The 17748-nt window shown below is 39.4% G+C and overlaps 1 protein-coding gene across 1 annotated transcript in view; it reads left to right on the top strand.

The window, feature by feature from the left end:
* Positions 1-13941, top strand: part of MAP3K9 (mitogen-activated protein kinase kinase kinase 9) — a 41887-nt gene extending 27946 nt beyond the window's left edge. The window contains exons 5-11 of the mRNA XM_065755710.1: positions 1850-2025; positions 4791-5031; positions 5449-5571; positions 6167-6320; positions 10434-10546; positions 11171-11986; positions 13167-13941. Coding sequence (XP_065611782.1) covers positions 1850-2025; positions 4791-5031; positions 5449-5571; positions 6167-6320; positions 10434-10546; positions 11171-11986; positions 13167-13648 — 2105 coding nt within the window. The 3' untranslated portion in view covers positions 13649-13941. The remainder of the gene's footprint in view (positions 1-1849; positions 2026-4790; positions 5032-5448; positions 5572-6166; positions 6321-10433; positions 10547-11170; positions 11987-13166) is intronic.
* The last annotated feature ends 3807 nt before the right edge of the window (positions 13942-17748 follow it).

Here is a 17748-nt window from a genome sequence, read left to right as displayed (position 1 = left end):
TGTGAACTCTTGTTCCCCTAATGTTTCTTTTGCTTTTGAATTACTCCTCTGGTGGTCGTCAGTGAGAAAACAAAGCTGAACTTTACCTCTTCACAGAAAAGACTTGTATGTTTTGACTGTCCTCATTAGTGCAAATAATGGTAGATGTAGGGCCTGGAGAAAAAAAGCCACGGCCACCTGCATAGTTATCCTGCTCACTCATTCATGCATTGGGCTGGCTGCAGCATTTTGATTTACTTTGGGTCATGTTTGCTTTGCCATGCCTAAAACCTGAGCAAGGGGGGCAGAGATTATGCTACTGACAGTCCAGCTGTATCAGCCATCTCTGCTAATTGGTCAGCAGCAGGGGACCTTCAGAATACTTTTAACATCCTCAGTTCTCTGCTTCGGTAAGAGAAACAATTTGAAATCCACAAAGACAAATGTGTTCCAGTTTATGCCTTCTGGAACTTGATTGGATGCTTAAATACCATCTTGATATCAGCAGTTTCAAAAGCAGAGCTGCCAAATGTCAGTAAAATCAAAGCAGAAAAAAGATCTGCAAAAAAAAGTGTCAGCGGTTGCACAGATTTTTGTGGAATTTTGTTTATTTTTTAATTACAGATGCTTCTTGATGTATCTCAATCCACAGAACTGATTAAGCAAATGTTTTTAGGACATCACAGGAAATGTTTAGGAATGATGCTGTTCTTCTTCCCCAGTGCTAAAGTTTAGGCAACTTTTTAGTATTTATATTATTCTTGTTTTTTAATGTGACAATTTTTGTCTCAGACGTAGCAGCCATTCTAGGCAGTGATAGTACAGCATATAGAGAGAGACCAACATACTAGTGTTTTCCACTTATACGCAAAAGCTGCTTCCCATGTCTTTGAGAGATGTTTGCACGTTCAGTTTTCCTGTTTGGTTCTTGTTGAAGTTTGACATGCAGGAATCTTGCAGTACTTAAAAGAATAAGGGTACGTGTTGACACTTGAGCACGTTATTCTTCAGGATGGGAAAATAAAGAATGAGCAGGTGATGTTTTCTGCAGGAGTTGAAATAATGGTGAAGTCAGAGGGAGGATTGAATGAGTAATAATTTCACATTCAAAAGCATTGCTTAAGTCAAATTCTTTTATTTAGTAACTTTTAAAAACATGATCTTGATTTCATAGATTGTGTTCCTCTGTATTATTTTCCATTTTCATTTCTGTTTTCAGTGTTGATTTTCCCTCACTGTAAGAGGGACAATCTTTTCATACCATCACCAGTTGAATTGCCTTTTGTAGTAATAAGGGCACCTAAAATTCTGTGTTGCTGTAGATCAGTAATTGGTTAGGTCAGTGCATTAGATTGATGAAAAATCTTGTTTAACTGTGGATTCTTGTAAAAGCAAATGGGAAAATAAAGTCTTATTAAACAAATTTCTCACAAATAATTTGTTGTCAAAATCTTCTTGAACTTTGTGTTTTCCCTCGGAGTGCCCAGTACTTTACCCAAGTACGCACAGGATGCTTTGCAGGAGTTTTTTAGTTCTGTGGAAGAAATTCATAATGGCTCAGCTTAGCTTCAGAAGGAGCTCTGATAGATAGGAGCCCTTTTACAATATGTCTGGCACCTCTGCAATGTAAATATGATAAATGAACTATGTATAAACGTTTAACACATCATCTATGCTTTGTGAGCACAATTTAGAAATTCCACACTTGATTTGTGATTACACAGTAGTCAATGAAAGTGAGAAATGGGAGATGGGGTAACACAGTGTACATGCCATTTTTATCCACTAGGGATCAGTAAAATACCAGTCGTCATCTCAAGCCTTCTTACTAGCAGGTGCTTAATAGTTGCTTGTCTTTGTCCTGTTCTAGATTGTTGGAACCCTGACCCACACTCACGACCTTCCTTTGCCAGTATCCTAGGCCATCTCACCGCCATAGAAGAGTCCGGTTTCTTTGAAATGCCCAAAGATTCCTTCCATTCCCTTCAGGAAGACTGGAAACAAGAGATCCAAGAGATGTTTGATCAGCTCAGAGCCAAAGAAAAAGTAAGTAGAGAAAAACAGTCCTTGCTTGTGTTCTCTGGATTGTAGTTCAACTGTTTGATAGAATACTTCCTATTCAGGGATCATCTTTTTAGGGCACCTCAAAGTTAATTTTGTATGTGCTTTACTTCAGGTTGTAGTAAGTCCTTGAGTAAATGGTGAGTTTTGATGTATGCTGAGGCAGAATTTTAAATAAAATGAATGTCTGCATCTTCAGCTGTTACTCGAATATTGTAGTGAGCATACTGTCTATTACACACTATGCAAATTCCTATGCTGAGTTATATTTGTCTTATAATACATCATAACCGAGAAGCCCAATAATAATTTCCAGTCTGGCTGTTTACACGTGGATTTGGTTTGTATATTAAATGGGTATTGATGAAGTCATAAGTCGTTTGTTGAGCATAGCAAATGCTCTGTATATGCAGGATTTAGAGATTCAAAGAGTGTTAGTGGTTAGCTGGGGTTGTGAAGTCTCCTTCTCTGGAGACATTCAAGACCTGCCTGGGCACCTACCTGTGCAACCTGGTGTAGGGAACCTGCTTTGGCAGGGGGGTTGGACTCAATGATCTCTAGAGGTCCCTTCCAACCCCTGTGATTCTGTAATTGTTAGCATTAAAAATGAGAGAGCGCATCAGTCTATATACTTCAGCACAGAGCTCATCTTTGTTTCTGTCAGGTTTGTGTTTACCAAGCTGTGGATGTGGCCAAAGGAGATAAAATATAAGCGTGAATACTACCAGGAAAATAATCCAACAATTCTTGTGGTTAAAATTAATCTGTTAAACAGCAGGAAATGAAGATCCTAGTAGGAATAAAAGCAACTGTGATCATCAGTCTCAAAGAGTAGGAGTGAAAAGAATTGAAGTCTTACTCTTCAAGCGTACTGTCAGAAAGAAAGCAGAGCTTGCTGCATCTGTTTTAAGGTCTTTATAGACACTACAGATGTTGTCATGAAGTCCTGCAGTCATTCACTGAAGTAGTAATTTTTTTGGTTCTCTTGCCTAAAAGTAAATTCATTATTAAAAGCCAATGTGATTTTGGCTCAGAAGTTCAGTTTAGGAGACAGAGAAATAGAAGGAATATCTTGTGAATGGTGATAAGCCCCACAGTGGTTCATAAAGCATTTTCTATGCATATACTACAGCAGCTTTTTGAGGAAAAAGCTGATAGGCATTACCCTGCTGCACTGTGTGGTTTGATGGCACAAGTTTGTTGGAACAGCTCTTGGAAACCAGAAACTTCAGCAGAGAAACAGAAGATGAAACCAATAGTAGCTAGGCTGCTGTCATGTTTTGAGCACTGTGCGCTTCTTTATAGCGACAAGGAAAGAAAGTTTGATATCCTAGTCACCTCATGAGTATCATGAACCAAACCTCTGTGTTAATGGCACAGGCAGCAATTATATTATTTTTAATAATAATAAAACAAATCTGATCAGATGAGGTACAATCTGGAGTCTTTTTACCTTTTTACCTTCTGGGGTGGAATTATCCCGTTGGAGATAATTACTGTGAGTAGTGAATACTTTTGTCTTTGTGGTGAGAGGAGTAAAGTGAGAAGAACAGGAGACTTTGGGATCTCACAGACAATTGCATTTTTTTGTTGACAAAATGAATTGTAGAAGACTTCAAGTTACACTTTTTTTTTTATGTCTGAGAAGGAACCACACTTGATTATAACTGATGGGAACAACCTTTTTGTGGTACTTTTTAATTTGATTTTTATGTTAGACTTGGGTTTTGTGCTATTTTAGGATGCATGAATTGGCAAGATTATTTTTAAACAGTCTAAGTCAGTTATGAAGTTAATACATGTTTCTACTGAATGGGAAAACAAGAATTAATTTTTTTCAATGTTACAGATAATAAATCTTGCAAAATGAGTTCCCAAGTACGTGGCAATCTCTAATGACTCCTAAAAATGTGCATTTCAGCATTTTGTCTCATTACACTGAATTTAGGATTCGTTGTCTTTCCTTAGAATCACAGAGTGGTTGAGGTTGGCAGGGATCTCAGGGATCATCTGTTCCCACCCTTGCTCAACTAGTGCTGCCTAGAGCAGGTTGCCCAGGCCCATGTCCAGGTGGCTTTTGAGGTCTCCGAGGAAGGAGATTCTACAGCTTCTCTGGGCATCCTGTACCAGTGCTCCATCACTTGCACAGTATGGAAGTGTTTACTAATGTTCAGACAACCTTCTGTGTGTTTGTGCCCACTGCTGCTTGTCCTATCTCTGAACACCACTGAGAAGAGCCTGGTACTGTCTTCTTTGAGTCCTCCCCTCAGTTATTTGTACATACTGATAAGAAACCCCAGAGCCTTCTCTTCTCTAGTCCTAGTCTGTCAGACTTTCCTCTTGGAGAGATGCTCCAGTTCTTTCACTATTTCAGCAGACCTTCACTGGCCTCTCTCCAGTATGTTTATGTCTCCTTTCTACTAAGGAGACAGAAGGTACTCCAATTGTGGCCTTACAAGTGCTGAGTAGAGAACTTTTCTTAAAACATAAAAAATAAAAAAAAATAATAGCAGTAATAATAAATAATGTCCAAATGTTAATACTGATTTGAAGGGCCTTCAGTAACAATCATAGAAGTTCTTAAACATTGTTTTCAGTTTATTAATGTTCAGCTGAGCCTTTGAGTAGTGGCATTAGCTGTGCTGGGAACACAAGTAAGTGCTGCTATACCTTCAGAATGGATATTGTTAGCCTTAACCCACAGGTCACGAGGTAGCTGTTCTTCTTTCTCCTTTCTGATCCCCCTGCAGGAGCTTCGCACGTGGGAAGAAGAGCTGACTCGTGCTGCTGTTGAACAGAAGAACCATGAGGAGCTTCTCCGAAGGCGAGAACAGGAGTTGGCAGAACGTGAGATTGACATCCTGGAAAGGGAGCTCAACATCATCATCCACCAGCTGTGTCAGGAGAAGCCTCGAGTGAAGAAACGCATGGGGAAGTTCAAGAAGAGTCGTCTCAAGTTAAAAGATGGCAATAACATCAGCCTGCCTTCAGGTTGGTGATGCAAACAGTGTCGGGAAAAATGAAAGGAGCAAGTGAAATCTTGTAGCATTGGTGGCTCTCTTGTGCTCATATGTGCACAGTTCAAGTTATTGGATTTACTTTGAGAAAAACGCACCTTTGGCATCTAGGAGCTAAATAAACTTGGTGTTTCTGTGGCTAGTGTTCCTCAAAGGGAACTTATTTTAATTATAAGGACAGGAAGTGAGATTGTGATGTCACATATTTACTAATGTATACTATTCCTAGTAAAAATGTTGCAGTTTAACACATTAGTGTTCAAAATGATCATTTTAATAAAGGATATTGGCTTTTTTTACAAGTTACCATTATTTCTTTTTCTTCTTGTATTTAAGAAGAGTTTTTACTGTTTTTCTACATTTGTTTTGTATTTTTTTCTTTTGATAACAGATTTTCAGCATAAATTCACTGTGCAGGCTTCTCCAACAATGGATAAAAGGAAGAGCTTGATCAGTAGCTGCTCCAGCCCTCCTGCAAGTCCTACCATTATTCCCAGACTCAGGGCCATACAGTGTAAGGAGCTCAATGTAGTATTGAATTTGGGAAATGTGCAGTCTGTCAGCGTGGTAAGATGCCAAGATTCCATATCTAGGACAGGACTGTAAAAAGAAATGTTCCTAAAATGTTGGCTTTGTGCCCTGCATGTATGAATTTAGAGAGAGAAAAATTGTTGGTACTTGGTTGGGAGGGTGGTGGGTCTGGTATTCTTTGGAGCCTGAGCCTTACCTATGCCCTTGAAAGATTGCTGCTTGATTGTACAGAGAACTGATGGGAAGAAAGAGAACCAAGGGTGCTCACCATTAAAATGGTGTTCCCCTTAATAATTCAGAATTAGGGAGATAAGAGTGTATTAGAAGTGTGAAAGTAATGTTAACACGATTCTTGTGTTTCTGATATCAGTCAATTCTTCTGAAAGAGAAGATAGGCTTTATTTCTATCTGTAGTCATTTTGAAGATATCTGTTTGTTAGATCAGTGTTCATACATGATGAAAATTATGGGAAATTAGTGAATTTTTCAATTCAAGTGTTCTTTACTTTGCTTTGGGACCTATGTGTTTACCTGATTGTCTTTTTTTCCCATTTTCCTCTTTTTTCCTGCTTGTGAAGTGACTCCTGCTGAAAGCAGTAAAACATGGGGACGAAACTCAGTCCTTCCAAAGGAGGAAGGAGAAGAAGAAGAGAAGAGAGGCCAGAAGAAAAAAGGACGCACCTGGGGACCAAGCTCACTCTGTCACCGGGAGCTAGGTGCAGGAGAGGACAGGTAAGAGGAGGGAGCCTGGAATCAGATTGGTGTCCATGTTCTGAAACTGGTTATCAGCTGTTTCCCAGGAGATTTGCCTGTCCTCTTGCAAGCATTTTTCTACTTACATATTTTCTGTACCAAAGGCTTTAGAAATTAAACAGATTAGAGAACTGTACTGTGTTCGTTCCCTTGCTGAGGGTCCAAACACAGACCTGATGCTTTTCCTGTCTGGTATTACCTTACATTTATTTTAAGCAGAACTTCTCCTTAGCTATGAAGAACTATTTCTCTGTAGCCTTTTATTTTCCAGGCTTAACTTTGTTTCATATTACAACTGAAAATAGTTATTTTACAATTCTCAACTCAGTTTTTTTCTTCCGTTATTGTTTATGAAGTATCTGACAGAGCCAGGCAAATATCTTCTTTTCCAGCTTTTGAAAAGTACACATGCACCTTGGGTGAATACAACCTGAAAGTGATTTTTTAGCAGAGATGCAAGCTGTACCTGGCCCTTCACTATAAATTCTTGTTTTGTGACTTCATTTTTTTTCTTACACTTAAAACATAAGTATATTTTAATGACCTAAGACTCTGAGAGGTTTGAATATGTGTCCTTTTTTAGTGAATCTGAAACTGCTTCCACTGCTAAACTGATAGTTTGGCTTCAGCTATATTTTTTTAGCAGGGAATATAAGATCAATGATTATAATTTAGTATTATGTGCGTGGGTGTGAAACTCCTGGCAAATAAATATTTATATACTGTGTCACCACTACAGTCCTGTGCAGAAGGACCTAGATCAAAGTATTCAGTATTAAGTGTTACTAAATTGCATTCTCTATCCAAGGTACTCTTAACACTTGTTTTAACAGGACAATATGGAGGAAGCTACTACAGCTTGCTGTTTATACTTTACCTGTTTTATAGATGGAGCTGATTAAATTAAAGCTGATGTCTTATTTTATGATTGTTAATTATTAAAAAAGATGGATGAAGCTGGTAGGAAAAAACACTTCTCCCTTGAAATAAGGCTTAGAATTTTGGAAATAAGCCTTTTTCTGATTTTGTTTTTGTTTTTTCTCTTCCTTCTGTTCCTTTCTGAAGAAGTGAGTTGCTCTTGAACACAGATTCCTGAAAAAGAGTTACTTGCTAGCTGTGGTTGCTCTCAGTAAGATGGCAGTGTTTTGCAGAGTACTTGAAATGTGATAGTATTGCTGAGAGGGCAGTGTGGTTAACATAAATGAACTGCTTCTCACTGAGATCATAGAGTCATTTGAGTTGGAAAGGACCTTTAAATGCCATCTAGCCCAACTCCCCTGCAATGAATAGGGATGCCTACAGTGAGACCAGGGTGCTCAGAGCTCTGTCCAGCCTGGCCTTGAATGTCTCCAAGGATGGGACATCCACCAAGTCTTTGGACAACCTATACCAGTGCTTTTCCACCTGTATTTTAAAGAACTTCTTCCTTATATCTAATCTAAATTCCTCCTTTTTTAGTTTGAAATAATTTTCCCTTGTCTTATCACAGCAGTCTCTGCAAATAGTCCATCCCTTCTTTCTTACATCCTGTCCATTAGTTACTGAAAGGATCATGTCAGACTGCAAATTATTTAAATGGAATAGGACTGTGGTAAAAATTAGTGCCTCAGATGATAAAGTACTTTCTCTGCTTAGTTTTTTGGTTTTTTTTTTGTCTAATTCTAATTTGGGAGGATAGGGGATAAAATATTAGAATTAAGTGAAGAGCTGGACTTAGTGGAGGGAAGTCCAGTTTAATGTTTCCTCATGATGCTATTCTGTTAACAGCAGTGCTGTTATTCTTCGTGCTTATGCAGCTCTGTGGCCAAGTCAACACAAATCTTCATCTTTTTCATCACTTTCCATGTTTTTTTTTTCCATAGGACATTATCAGATTTTTATGGAAGAATTAGATTGTAGGAATTGCTATGAAAATTTCTAGTGTTTTTAGGGGTGGCTGTGACTTGAATCTTGAAGAGATTACTTATTATTCACCTTTCTGCATTTATCTTTGAGCATATGAAATACATACAGCAGCAGAAAGTTGCTATGCTGAATTGCTGAGACTGGATTAAGCTTTATGTTGGAATAGCATTGTGAAAATTCAGTTGTGATCTTACAGTGTATTCTCAGGAATATCCTCTGCAGTGATCTTCAGAGTCTCCTGATAGTATTGCTTATAATTTGGGGGAGAGGGAGAGGAGGAGTGAAAATAAAGGGGAAAAATATAGATTTTGTAACACAGAAGGAAATTTAGTAAGCCACAAAATTATTCTGGTAGCTATTTGTATTTCTGTTCAGTTTAAACTATGCTACATCAGTAAAAGCAAATCTGTCTGATTTTGGCAAGGGGAGATTTTTCTGATAAGTCAAAGTTAATGTGTCCTCCTGAATAATAAAAGGCACTTTCCAAGGCTGTTCATTTTGACTATGAAGTAAAGGCCTAACTGAAGTTCACTGCTGCCTGTTGCTTATGACTATAGTCATTGCTGTCTTTGCATAGAGAGGATAGTGTTTGCACAGCCGCATAGAAGTCTCTCTCAGTAGTTGTCAGCCTGTGTTCTGTTTACACTCTTTTAGACATCATTGTTCTGCTAAAACGATTCACTTTCACTTACCAGCTTTCTCTTAATATGCTTCTGCTTTACAGTGTTTATCCTATGTATGTTGTACATGTGGATAATACAGATACAACGTGCATTATTTGCTGGGGATTGCACTTACGTTGTAAAATCTTGTGGATGTCTTTCTTGACAAATAAGATTCAGCACTGTGCTGCCTGGATTCACGTTCATAACAGGGTACTGTGTATGCCAGAATGATTAAGGATGGGAAAATGATGATCTCTGAAGATAGATGGGAACTGTACAAGATGCTTTTAGTATAATCTGAAACTATTTCTTAATGTTGGGAATAGAAAATACATTTGAAAAGTCATGTCTATAGATTGATTTTCAACCAACTGAACCAAGTACTGAATCCAACTCAGACCTTGTGACTTTGCCATAAAAATATAGCTAGTCTCGTAATAAGCAGGACTTCCCTGTTAGGTTGAAGGTAGAGGAAAAATATATACCAGGGCAAAAAAAAAAATTCTTAGCATGTTGATATAATATGACCTTGAAATCCTGCTGTGAAAGTAATCTTAGAAGTGCAGGGTGATTCTAGTGAAAAATGAGAATAACGAGAGAGACTTGATTACAATCCTTCCCTTGGAAAGAAAAGAGGGTTTGAGCATATGCACACTGTCTTCTCAAAGGACAGCACAAGTTGGTTGTGTTGCTGAAAGAGGTCTCTTTCAATTCCTACAATTACAAATAGATGTATGTCCAGCTGAGATCATTCAGACCGTCCACAGATATTGTCAGCTTTCATTCAATTTTTTGAGTGCTTTTAAGCTTTTCACCAGCACTGATGTGTTTAATGTTGAAGTTCAGAGAAGGACACCACAAAACTCTCAGTTCAGAGACTATTGATGACTGAAAAATAAATCTTGTTTGCTTGTTGAGGTCAGAAAATTGTGCAGCTTACTGCTGTTGTTTCTGATGCTGTGACAGTAGTGCAGGAAACTTATAGGGTGATGATAATGAATATCTATTAATAAGGTTAGGTGCAAAGCAAGAGCCTTTAAACTCAGATGACTTCAATGTAGGAATTTACTTTTTTAAAACATTTTTTTGTCTGTAACTAAAAGAAATAACAAGAATTATGGTGTTTAGTTACCCATTTTTCCATAATCTGTATCTTATGCTTTGGAGTGTGAGTATTTCAATGCAACGTTTTCTTTAGAAATAAAGTGCTCCTACTGGCACTTTATTTTATACCTGCCATGGCTTGTTTGCCTTAGTTTTAAAAGAAACAGTCTCATCTAATTTCTGTAGTAGTGCTTTGTGTTTACTCTGCATTCATAGCTATTGTTAGTCATCAGAGATCTTTTGTCTGTTACACAGTTATAAATGAGGGGAGCATTGTGAAAATCTTGCTGGCAGAGGATCTTAAATCTGTAATTAAGTTGGATTAAGGCATACCCTAAATAGAGTAATGGAGTATATAGAAGGGAGGAATTATAGTTTCTTGTCAGCACTCTACATTTTATTCTTTCTATTATTTCAGTCTGAAAGCTCTGGTAGAAGGATACAAACAGTGGTCATCCAGTGCACCAAACCTAGGGAAGATCCAGAGAACCGCGCCTGCTTTTCCAGGATTCACCAGCTTAGCAGAGATGGGTAAAGAATTTACCTGGACTTGATATTCTCGTTTGATATTCTGCTTTGACATTCTGCTTCCATTTGTATTTGAATGAATTTTTTCTTTCCTTGTCTTTGCCTTACAGTAATGTTTTCATTTTGATGGCATCTGCTTTTACTTTCTTCTTAGTGAATTAACCACCTTCACGTGTAGAATTTCATTTTTTTGTTTATTCTTGTACAATAGCAAGCTTCTCTTAATTCCCCTCTTCTTTCCATGCTACCTTTCAACTCCTTTTCTGTTAATATTTCAATGAGCAGTATAATCACACCTTTTCTTGCAAGGACAGATCCTTATCATACCTCCTCACTCATTGCTCCTATACATAGAAACTTCGAAGGTAACTGGAGCATAGGCTACTTCTGATATGCTGTTTCCCTAATGGATCATGAACAAATCAGCATGTTAATAACTTCTTTGGTGGTGTTTCCAGCTACTCATCTCAATCTGTCTATTTTGAGAACAATAGCTTGTGAGCATTTGGAAGTTGGTAAATGGTGCATCTTCTGTGAAGCTTAACTCTCATGTATATTCCTGAGACAGTGAAATTAGCCAAAGTCTTGCATCTGTGCAAAGTACTCTTTTTCTCATTTGCTTTCCAGATGATGAAGACAGCGAATGTCTTAATGGGGAGGGGAAAGTGCACCCTTCACCTGGGCACAACCAGTCATACCTCTGCATCCCGTTTCAGAAGAATGATGACTGGGATGGGCCTTCTAGCGATGCCAATGATGAGTCTACTCCTGTGAACTCAGCTACAAGCACCCCACAGCTGACACCCACCAACAGCCTCAAACGTAGTGGCTCCCACCACAAACGGTGTGAGGTTGCCTTGCTTGGCTGCGGAGCTGTTCTGGCTGCTGCAGGCCTGGGGTTTGATCTGCTGGAAGCAGGGAAGTGTCAGCTACTGATTGAAGAGGAGCCAGAGCCACCCAAGGAAGAGAAGAAAAAACGTGACAGCATTTTCCAGCGAGCTGGACGCCCGCGCAGGAGCACTAGCCCTCCTTCTCGAAAAATCTTCAAGAAAGACGAGCACATGTTGTTCCTTGGCGAGCCATCCACATCCCTCACCCTTCTTTCCCTGTCTTCCATTTCCGAATGTAATTCCACCCGATCCCTGCTGCGCTCAGACAGTGATGAGATTGTGGTATATGAAATGCCCGTCAGCCCTGTGACAGTCAAGGCTCCCTTGCCAGCCATTAATAACCCACTAGTTAATGTCCAGATTGAGAGATTCAAACAAGACCCCAACCAGTCCCTCACTCCCACACATGTGACGGTCTCTTCCCACACCCAACAAGGCGGGCACAGGCGCACACCTTCTGATGGGGCCATCAAAGGGACTGGACTAGTTGTCAATGGGTGCCCAACCAGTGGATGCCCTTCCAGTAGCTGTTTAACTGGAGCACTGGGAGCAGGTAGGTTTTCTGCCATCTTCCTTTTCTTCTTCAGAAGAAGGGCCCAAACAGTGTAGATACTTGTTAGGAAGTAAACATGTTGCATGTACAGCACCTGTTGCCAGCCCACAAGCAGGGCTCATGGATACTGTCTTTACAGAAATAGTGACTGGAATAATACAGTAACAGTCTCTATTCCCTCACTTATACCCCAAGGAACTCTGCATTGTGTTGTGAGGCAGAGCATATTATTATTGCATCTTAGACAAGGATGGTCTCAAGGTACAAATACCGTTCATTTTTAGTAGTTTCTCAGAATTCCACCTCTGTTGCCTTTATGCACTTGTTTGTATTGCTTTTACAACTTCAAAGCAAATTCTAATCTTTAAGGCAGTAAAGACTGGATCTCTAAAGCAGTGTGGGAGCTCTGCTGCTCTTGCTCTTATTCCTTTGCAAGCTGAGGGGAAGGATTTTCCTGGGTAGGTAATGTTGTCATTGTTACAGCCTTTAGGAGTGGCTGTGACTTGATAACTTAATGCTTTCCTTTTTTTTTTCTTGTTTGCCCTAGCAATTCACAAAAGGACTAGAATATGAAAATTAAGTCTGATTTAATTAGACTGAGCAAAATGTGAGCTTGTCTGTTGAATGGCAGTCTGCAGTAAGGTGTGAGTTAATACTCATTAGGATATTCATGAGAAGTTATGTTCTGTTTTAAAAACAGCAAACAAGAACAACAGGAAGTATCTACATTAGTTTTTGTTAAATGGCTCTTCTAGGGAGTTGGTCTAGCTCACTGCAAACAGGTGTCATGCATCCTGCTGTGCAAGTGTCTCCCCGATCCATTCCGCTCTTAATGGATAATGTATCTTCCAAAGGATTTGGAGAGTCCTCACCTCTGACAGGAGGTCAAATCCATGCTGTGCAGTCTGAGAATGAAGAAAACAAATCAGAGAATGAACAAAATACTCTGCCTGTGCAAGGCAAGTGAATCAGGTGTTCCACAATGTGTTGAGAACGATATAGGAATAAAGAAACCAGTTATTCTCTTCAATCTTGAAGATATGGAGATTGTAGGTTCTGAATGGAGGCTTTCTGCTTTGAAAATGTTTTCACAGTGTACATACGATAAGATTTGTCGGAACCTTTTAGAAGTGACATCTAACATGTTTCCCTCTTCTTTCACATTCTCTGTTTTGGATAGGTGTATTAAAAACACCTAGTCCAAGTAGAGATCCAAATGAGGTCCCTCGCCTGCCAGACCCCAACCTTGTTTTTCCTCCAACCCCGAGACGATGGAATGCACAGCAGGACCCCACGCTGGAAAGACCCAAGACACTGGAGTTCCTGCCTCGGCCTCGGCCCGCAGCCAGCCGGCAGCGACTTGATCCGTGGTGGTTTGTGTCACCCAGCAATGCCAAGGGTGAATCTTCTGCCAACAGTTCAAGTACTGACACTCCAAGCAATCTGGACTCCTGTTTTGCTAGTAGCAGCAGCACTGTAGAAGAGAGACCTGGACTTCCTGCACTGCTTCCTTTCCAGGGTAGTCATCCTGTAGAGGAGCGGACACTGTTGGACATAGATGCTGAGGGACAGAGCCAAGACAGCACCATTCCGCTATGCAGAAGTGAACTTAACACAAACAAAGCTACAGCATATGAACTCAAGCAAGAATTCTGGTCTTAGTATGAAATTCACTTGGGACAGTAAGCCCCTCTAAATTCAATTCTACTTTTTGCACTGAGAATGCACTTTGAAGACAGATGAGGTAGAGAGATGCTATGGAGATCGGATGGTGCTGCCTCTGCTGAAGAAGTTTGACTGCCTGATTGTTGTCTGCAGTTGGGTATAATTTGGCAACTCAAAGCTGCTGACTTTGCTGTGGGGTTTTTCTGTAGTCTTCCCTGTCATCTTACTGCAGTTTGTATCTGCAGTAAGCTAAAATCACTGTATCAGAGTCTTTGTTATTGACCTTGTAAGATTTGGCACTTGCAGTAAGTATCTGTCCTGGTACTCATCAGTATTAGCAAAACTCAGATGCTATAATACAGCAGACACCAGTATTTATTTTCCCAAAAACTCCAGGAAAGAATCAAGTAAATATCCAGAGATGACCTTCTCTGAAATGTGTCCTTAGATAGGCCTGAGAATCGTGGTGCCCCCACTGAAGGAGCAGAAGTAGCAGTCTTACACTTGCTTGCCTTGTTTTGTTCGTGTCCTAGTAGTGTAAAATGGAAGAGATTGCTGAGGAAGGCCATGGCATCTCCTTTGGTGGAGGTCTTGGAGAAGAGACTGGATGGTTGGGAATTAGTAGGCATAATTGGTCCTGGCTTCAAGGCAAGATGGGTGGACTTCAGTGATCTCGAGATTTTTCCATGACCCTTTGCTTTCAAAACAGTGTATGGCGTTGTTATGACTACTTACTTTAGCCTTTTTTTTTTTGTTTTGTTTCTAGCTGTTGTTCCATTAGTCTCCTTTTTCTCCCCCTGTTGTCAGTGGCTCATAGTTGAGCTGCCTCAGCTTTGGCAGGGAAATTGACAGAAACTCCTTCTTTAAAGCTGTGTTGGCTTGCAAAAGTAAGTTATGTAAGCTCATTCTTTCTTCTTCCTGTTTTTCTGCCTTTCTCATGGTTTTTAGGAGTGGCCCTGTAAACCCAGGATGGTTCCTGTGCATACTGCTACTTGTTCAAGGCTCTTTTGAAACAAACTTGTGTTGTTAGTAGTTGGATTGTGCAGATAGGAATTGGAACATCTGGATTCTGTCTTCTTTAGTCACTGACTCACTGTGTGACCTTGGGCAAATAATGTAACCTCTCCGTGCCTGAATTTCCTCATCTGTAAATAACAGGGATAATACCTACCTCACAAGGGGGGGGTGGGACCTATGTAACATATAGAGAGTCCTTTGAGATCTTTGCGTGGAAGGCATTATAGAAGTGTAAAACGTGTTCAAATTTGTGAAAGCTCTTACCTGGTCAAAGAAGACCAGGTAAGAAGAACTGTCGTGAAGGAGGAAATCACACAACTAACGAGTGCATATGCTCAGTTTTCTTTGGAGACTGCAAGTGTGTCTGTGCCCCCAGCAAGTCTGTGTTATTGGGTTTAATAAGAGCTTTGCTTGTTCCCAGTTTTAGTGTTATAAGGGATGTGGCCTTTTTACATGTGTGGTAGGATAGTCTACTTTATTGCAGGGTACAGCTTATCTGTTCACTCTTGTACAGATCTCTGCTCATTTTGCTAATCTACTAACTGTTTGGGTGCAAAATAACTGATTTGGCAGTGCTGCCAATGCTGTGATCAGCCTGTCAGGAAAGTCTTGTCCTGTTATGAAGGCACTGTAGACGAATTCTTTCTTGCAGCAGCACAGAGAACGTGAACGTTTAGATGTTTATAACCTTCATGTTAAAAACCAGTGTATGTGGGGAAATCCTTTCCTTAGTAATTTTAATTCAGTTCGAGGGCTAAAAGCATTGTGTTGCCGTTGGACAAATGTAACTTCTTAGCAAGCAAACGCAGTATCTTACCATCAAGAAAAGTCATCTACTTCTCGTTCATCACATTCCACAAAATTTATTGAATGGCTGAATTACTTTTTGCTGCATACTCCACTGAACTCTCCAGAGCTAGCCTTAATGATGCTACACTAGCTGCTAAGGCTGGATAGACTGTTGTCTGTGTAGGCAAAGACAGTAGCAAAGAAACTTAAAGAAAATTTGATGTTTCTGGCACTTTTGTTAAATGTAAACATTTAGCTTCTTTTTTTTGTTGTTGTTATTTCTTATGCATTCATCCTTTTGTTTTCCATTTCTGAAACCTCAATGTGTTTGTGATCCAGGAGCTTTAAAAACAAACACCAGCAGAAAGCACTTCAAGAGAAGCCTGATCAGAAGTTATGTCAGAAGAACATAAAGCAAAGCATTAGAACTATCTAGTTTTCACAGTCTCCCTTACCCTTTTTGAAAGACCGAGACAAACTGGATCAGCTGTTCTTTCTATGCAAAAAGTGTTATTCTGAAGTTAAGGGAAGCAGCATTGCTCTGTGAAGACATAATCTAGAATTGGTCTTTTGCGTAGGAAAGTTAATGAAGTATCAGAATCCATTCTTTCTCACTTTTATTTAACCACTTGGTGAAGGTGATTGGTAACTAAACATAGGAGTGTTTTGTGCCAAAGGACATCTGCCCTAACACTAAATGGACATCAAAGGAACTGGGTGACCCGGGTGACAAAGAGTCATGGATCCAGATCAGGCTTTCCAGCTTAGATATTCTCTATTACAAAGCTGCTAGAAAGACAGGGTAGTATCATTGTTTTCTAAATGCTCCTTAGATGCAATTATCTTAATTGAATCTAGCATGTGAGATAAAACAAGGTAGTCTCTGAGCATCAGCCCCTAAATAAGCTTTTCAGTTTGGAGCCCTGTGTCTTACCTGAGGGTAACAGTCAAGAGGAATCTGTTGTAAAATGAAGCTGTTCGCTTTAGCAAGTGGTGGGATATTTTCTGACAGGCAGAGGGCTCTCAAGGCAAAGAGTTGTCAAATGTTTTACTGTATGCATCCTGAAAGCTGTTGCCACTTGTGTCTTGAGGCCCAGAGAATCTTAAACCTGACTCATAAGCTTTTCATTTATCCATCTATCCTGTACTGGCTAGGTTACTCACCTGCCTTAATCTATTTGATTTGTTTTCTTTTCCTTCCCAGCTGTAGGTACTGAGGTGCCCCAAATCCCCAAAAGAGCTTTGCTCTGGTCTATTGTATACCAAGAAAATCTGAGCCAGTCAGAATGCTCACACACCTTTTTTCCAATCTACTGGCTTCCATTTGTCAGCAAGACAAAAAAAAAAATTATTGAATTGCCTGTTAGCAGAGTTTTCAAGGAAAATGTTGACAGTCTTGATATAAAAATGTTTTTTTCTTTAAATACCTGAAGAAGTTGCACTTTCTACTGAGAAACTGAGAAAGAGAACATGAGAGCACAAATTTCTGAGCAGCCTAAAACAGTGATAAAAGAATGGAGTAAAGTGTGTTAATGTTATTTCTTTGTAGAGCTCACAAAGAAATAACTTTATTACTATTAGTGTCAGTTAAAAAATGTCATTGCTGTGAAACACATTTTTCAGATTTGGAAATATGTACATATTTTCTCTTAAATAGTTGACTGGCAGTATATATATCACTTATTTAAGTAACTGGTTTAGGAATTTAGAATGTTTTCCAGATCTTGAAAATATGCTATCTAGCAGTCTGCCTGTTTTTCCTGTAAAACTGAGGGGAAAGCACAGATGTAGCAACAGTGCAAAAAAAATTACTTTTTTTTTAATAAATTTCTACTAGTTCCACAGAAATTGAATGTGGGACACAGAGAGAGAAGGAAAGCTTTTGTGTCAAAACTAAAGCATTAATAGCTATGGATTTTTTTGTAATATTGTTGCTTCCTATGGACTGCACAATGCTCTGTTTCACCATCAAGTAGATCTTATCTCCTTTGAGCCTTTTCAGAGGTGCAAATGTAACTTTTTATAGGTACCCTTTCAGATTATTACTGCAGTGGATTGATATTCAGTATGGGGCAGGGAACCTCAATGAAAATATTCTTTTTGTAATGGTTTTCTAACAAAATGAGTATTTTCAAAGTAAAATTTTCATTATTGATGTGGAAAGACCTGTTCTGGTTTGGCATGCTTTTATGATGTATTTTTCTGTACCTCTAGGAATGGGAGTAGTTGCCTTCCACTTCATAGCATGCTGTAGACTTACGGACAGTGCTGCGTAGAGATGTTACTGGATG

This window comes from Cyrtonyx montezumae, unplaced genomic scaffold, assembly GCF_038088225.1.
Source record: "Cyrtonyx montezumae isolate F1298 unplaced genomic scaffold, pur_monq_1.0 scaffold_10, whole genome shotgun sequence".
Taxonomy (NCBI): Eukaryota; Metazoa; Chordata; class Aves; order Galliformes; family Odontophoridae; genus Cyrtonyx; species Cyrtonyx montezumae.
The sequence above is the reverse complement of the archived record's forward strand: the minus strand, read 5'-3'. Positions and strand labels throughout refer to the sequence as shown.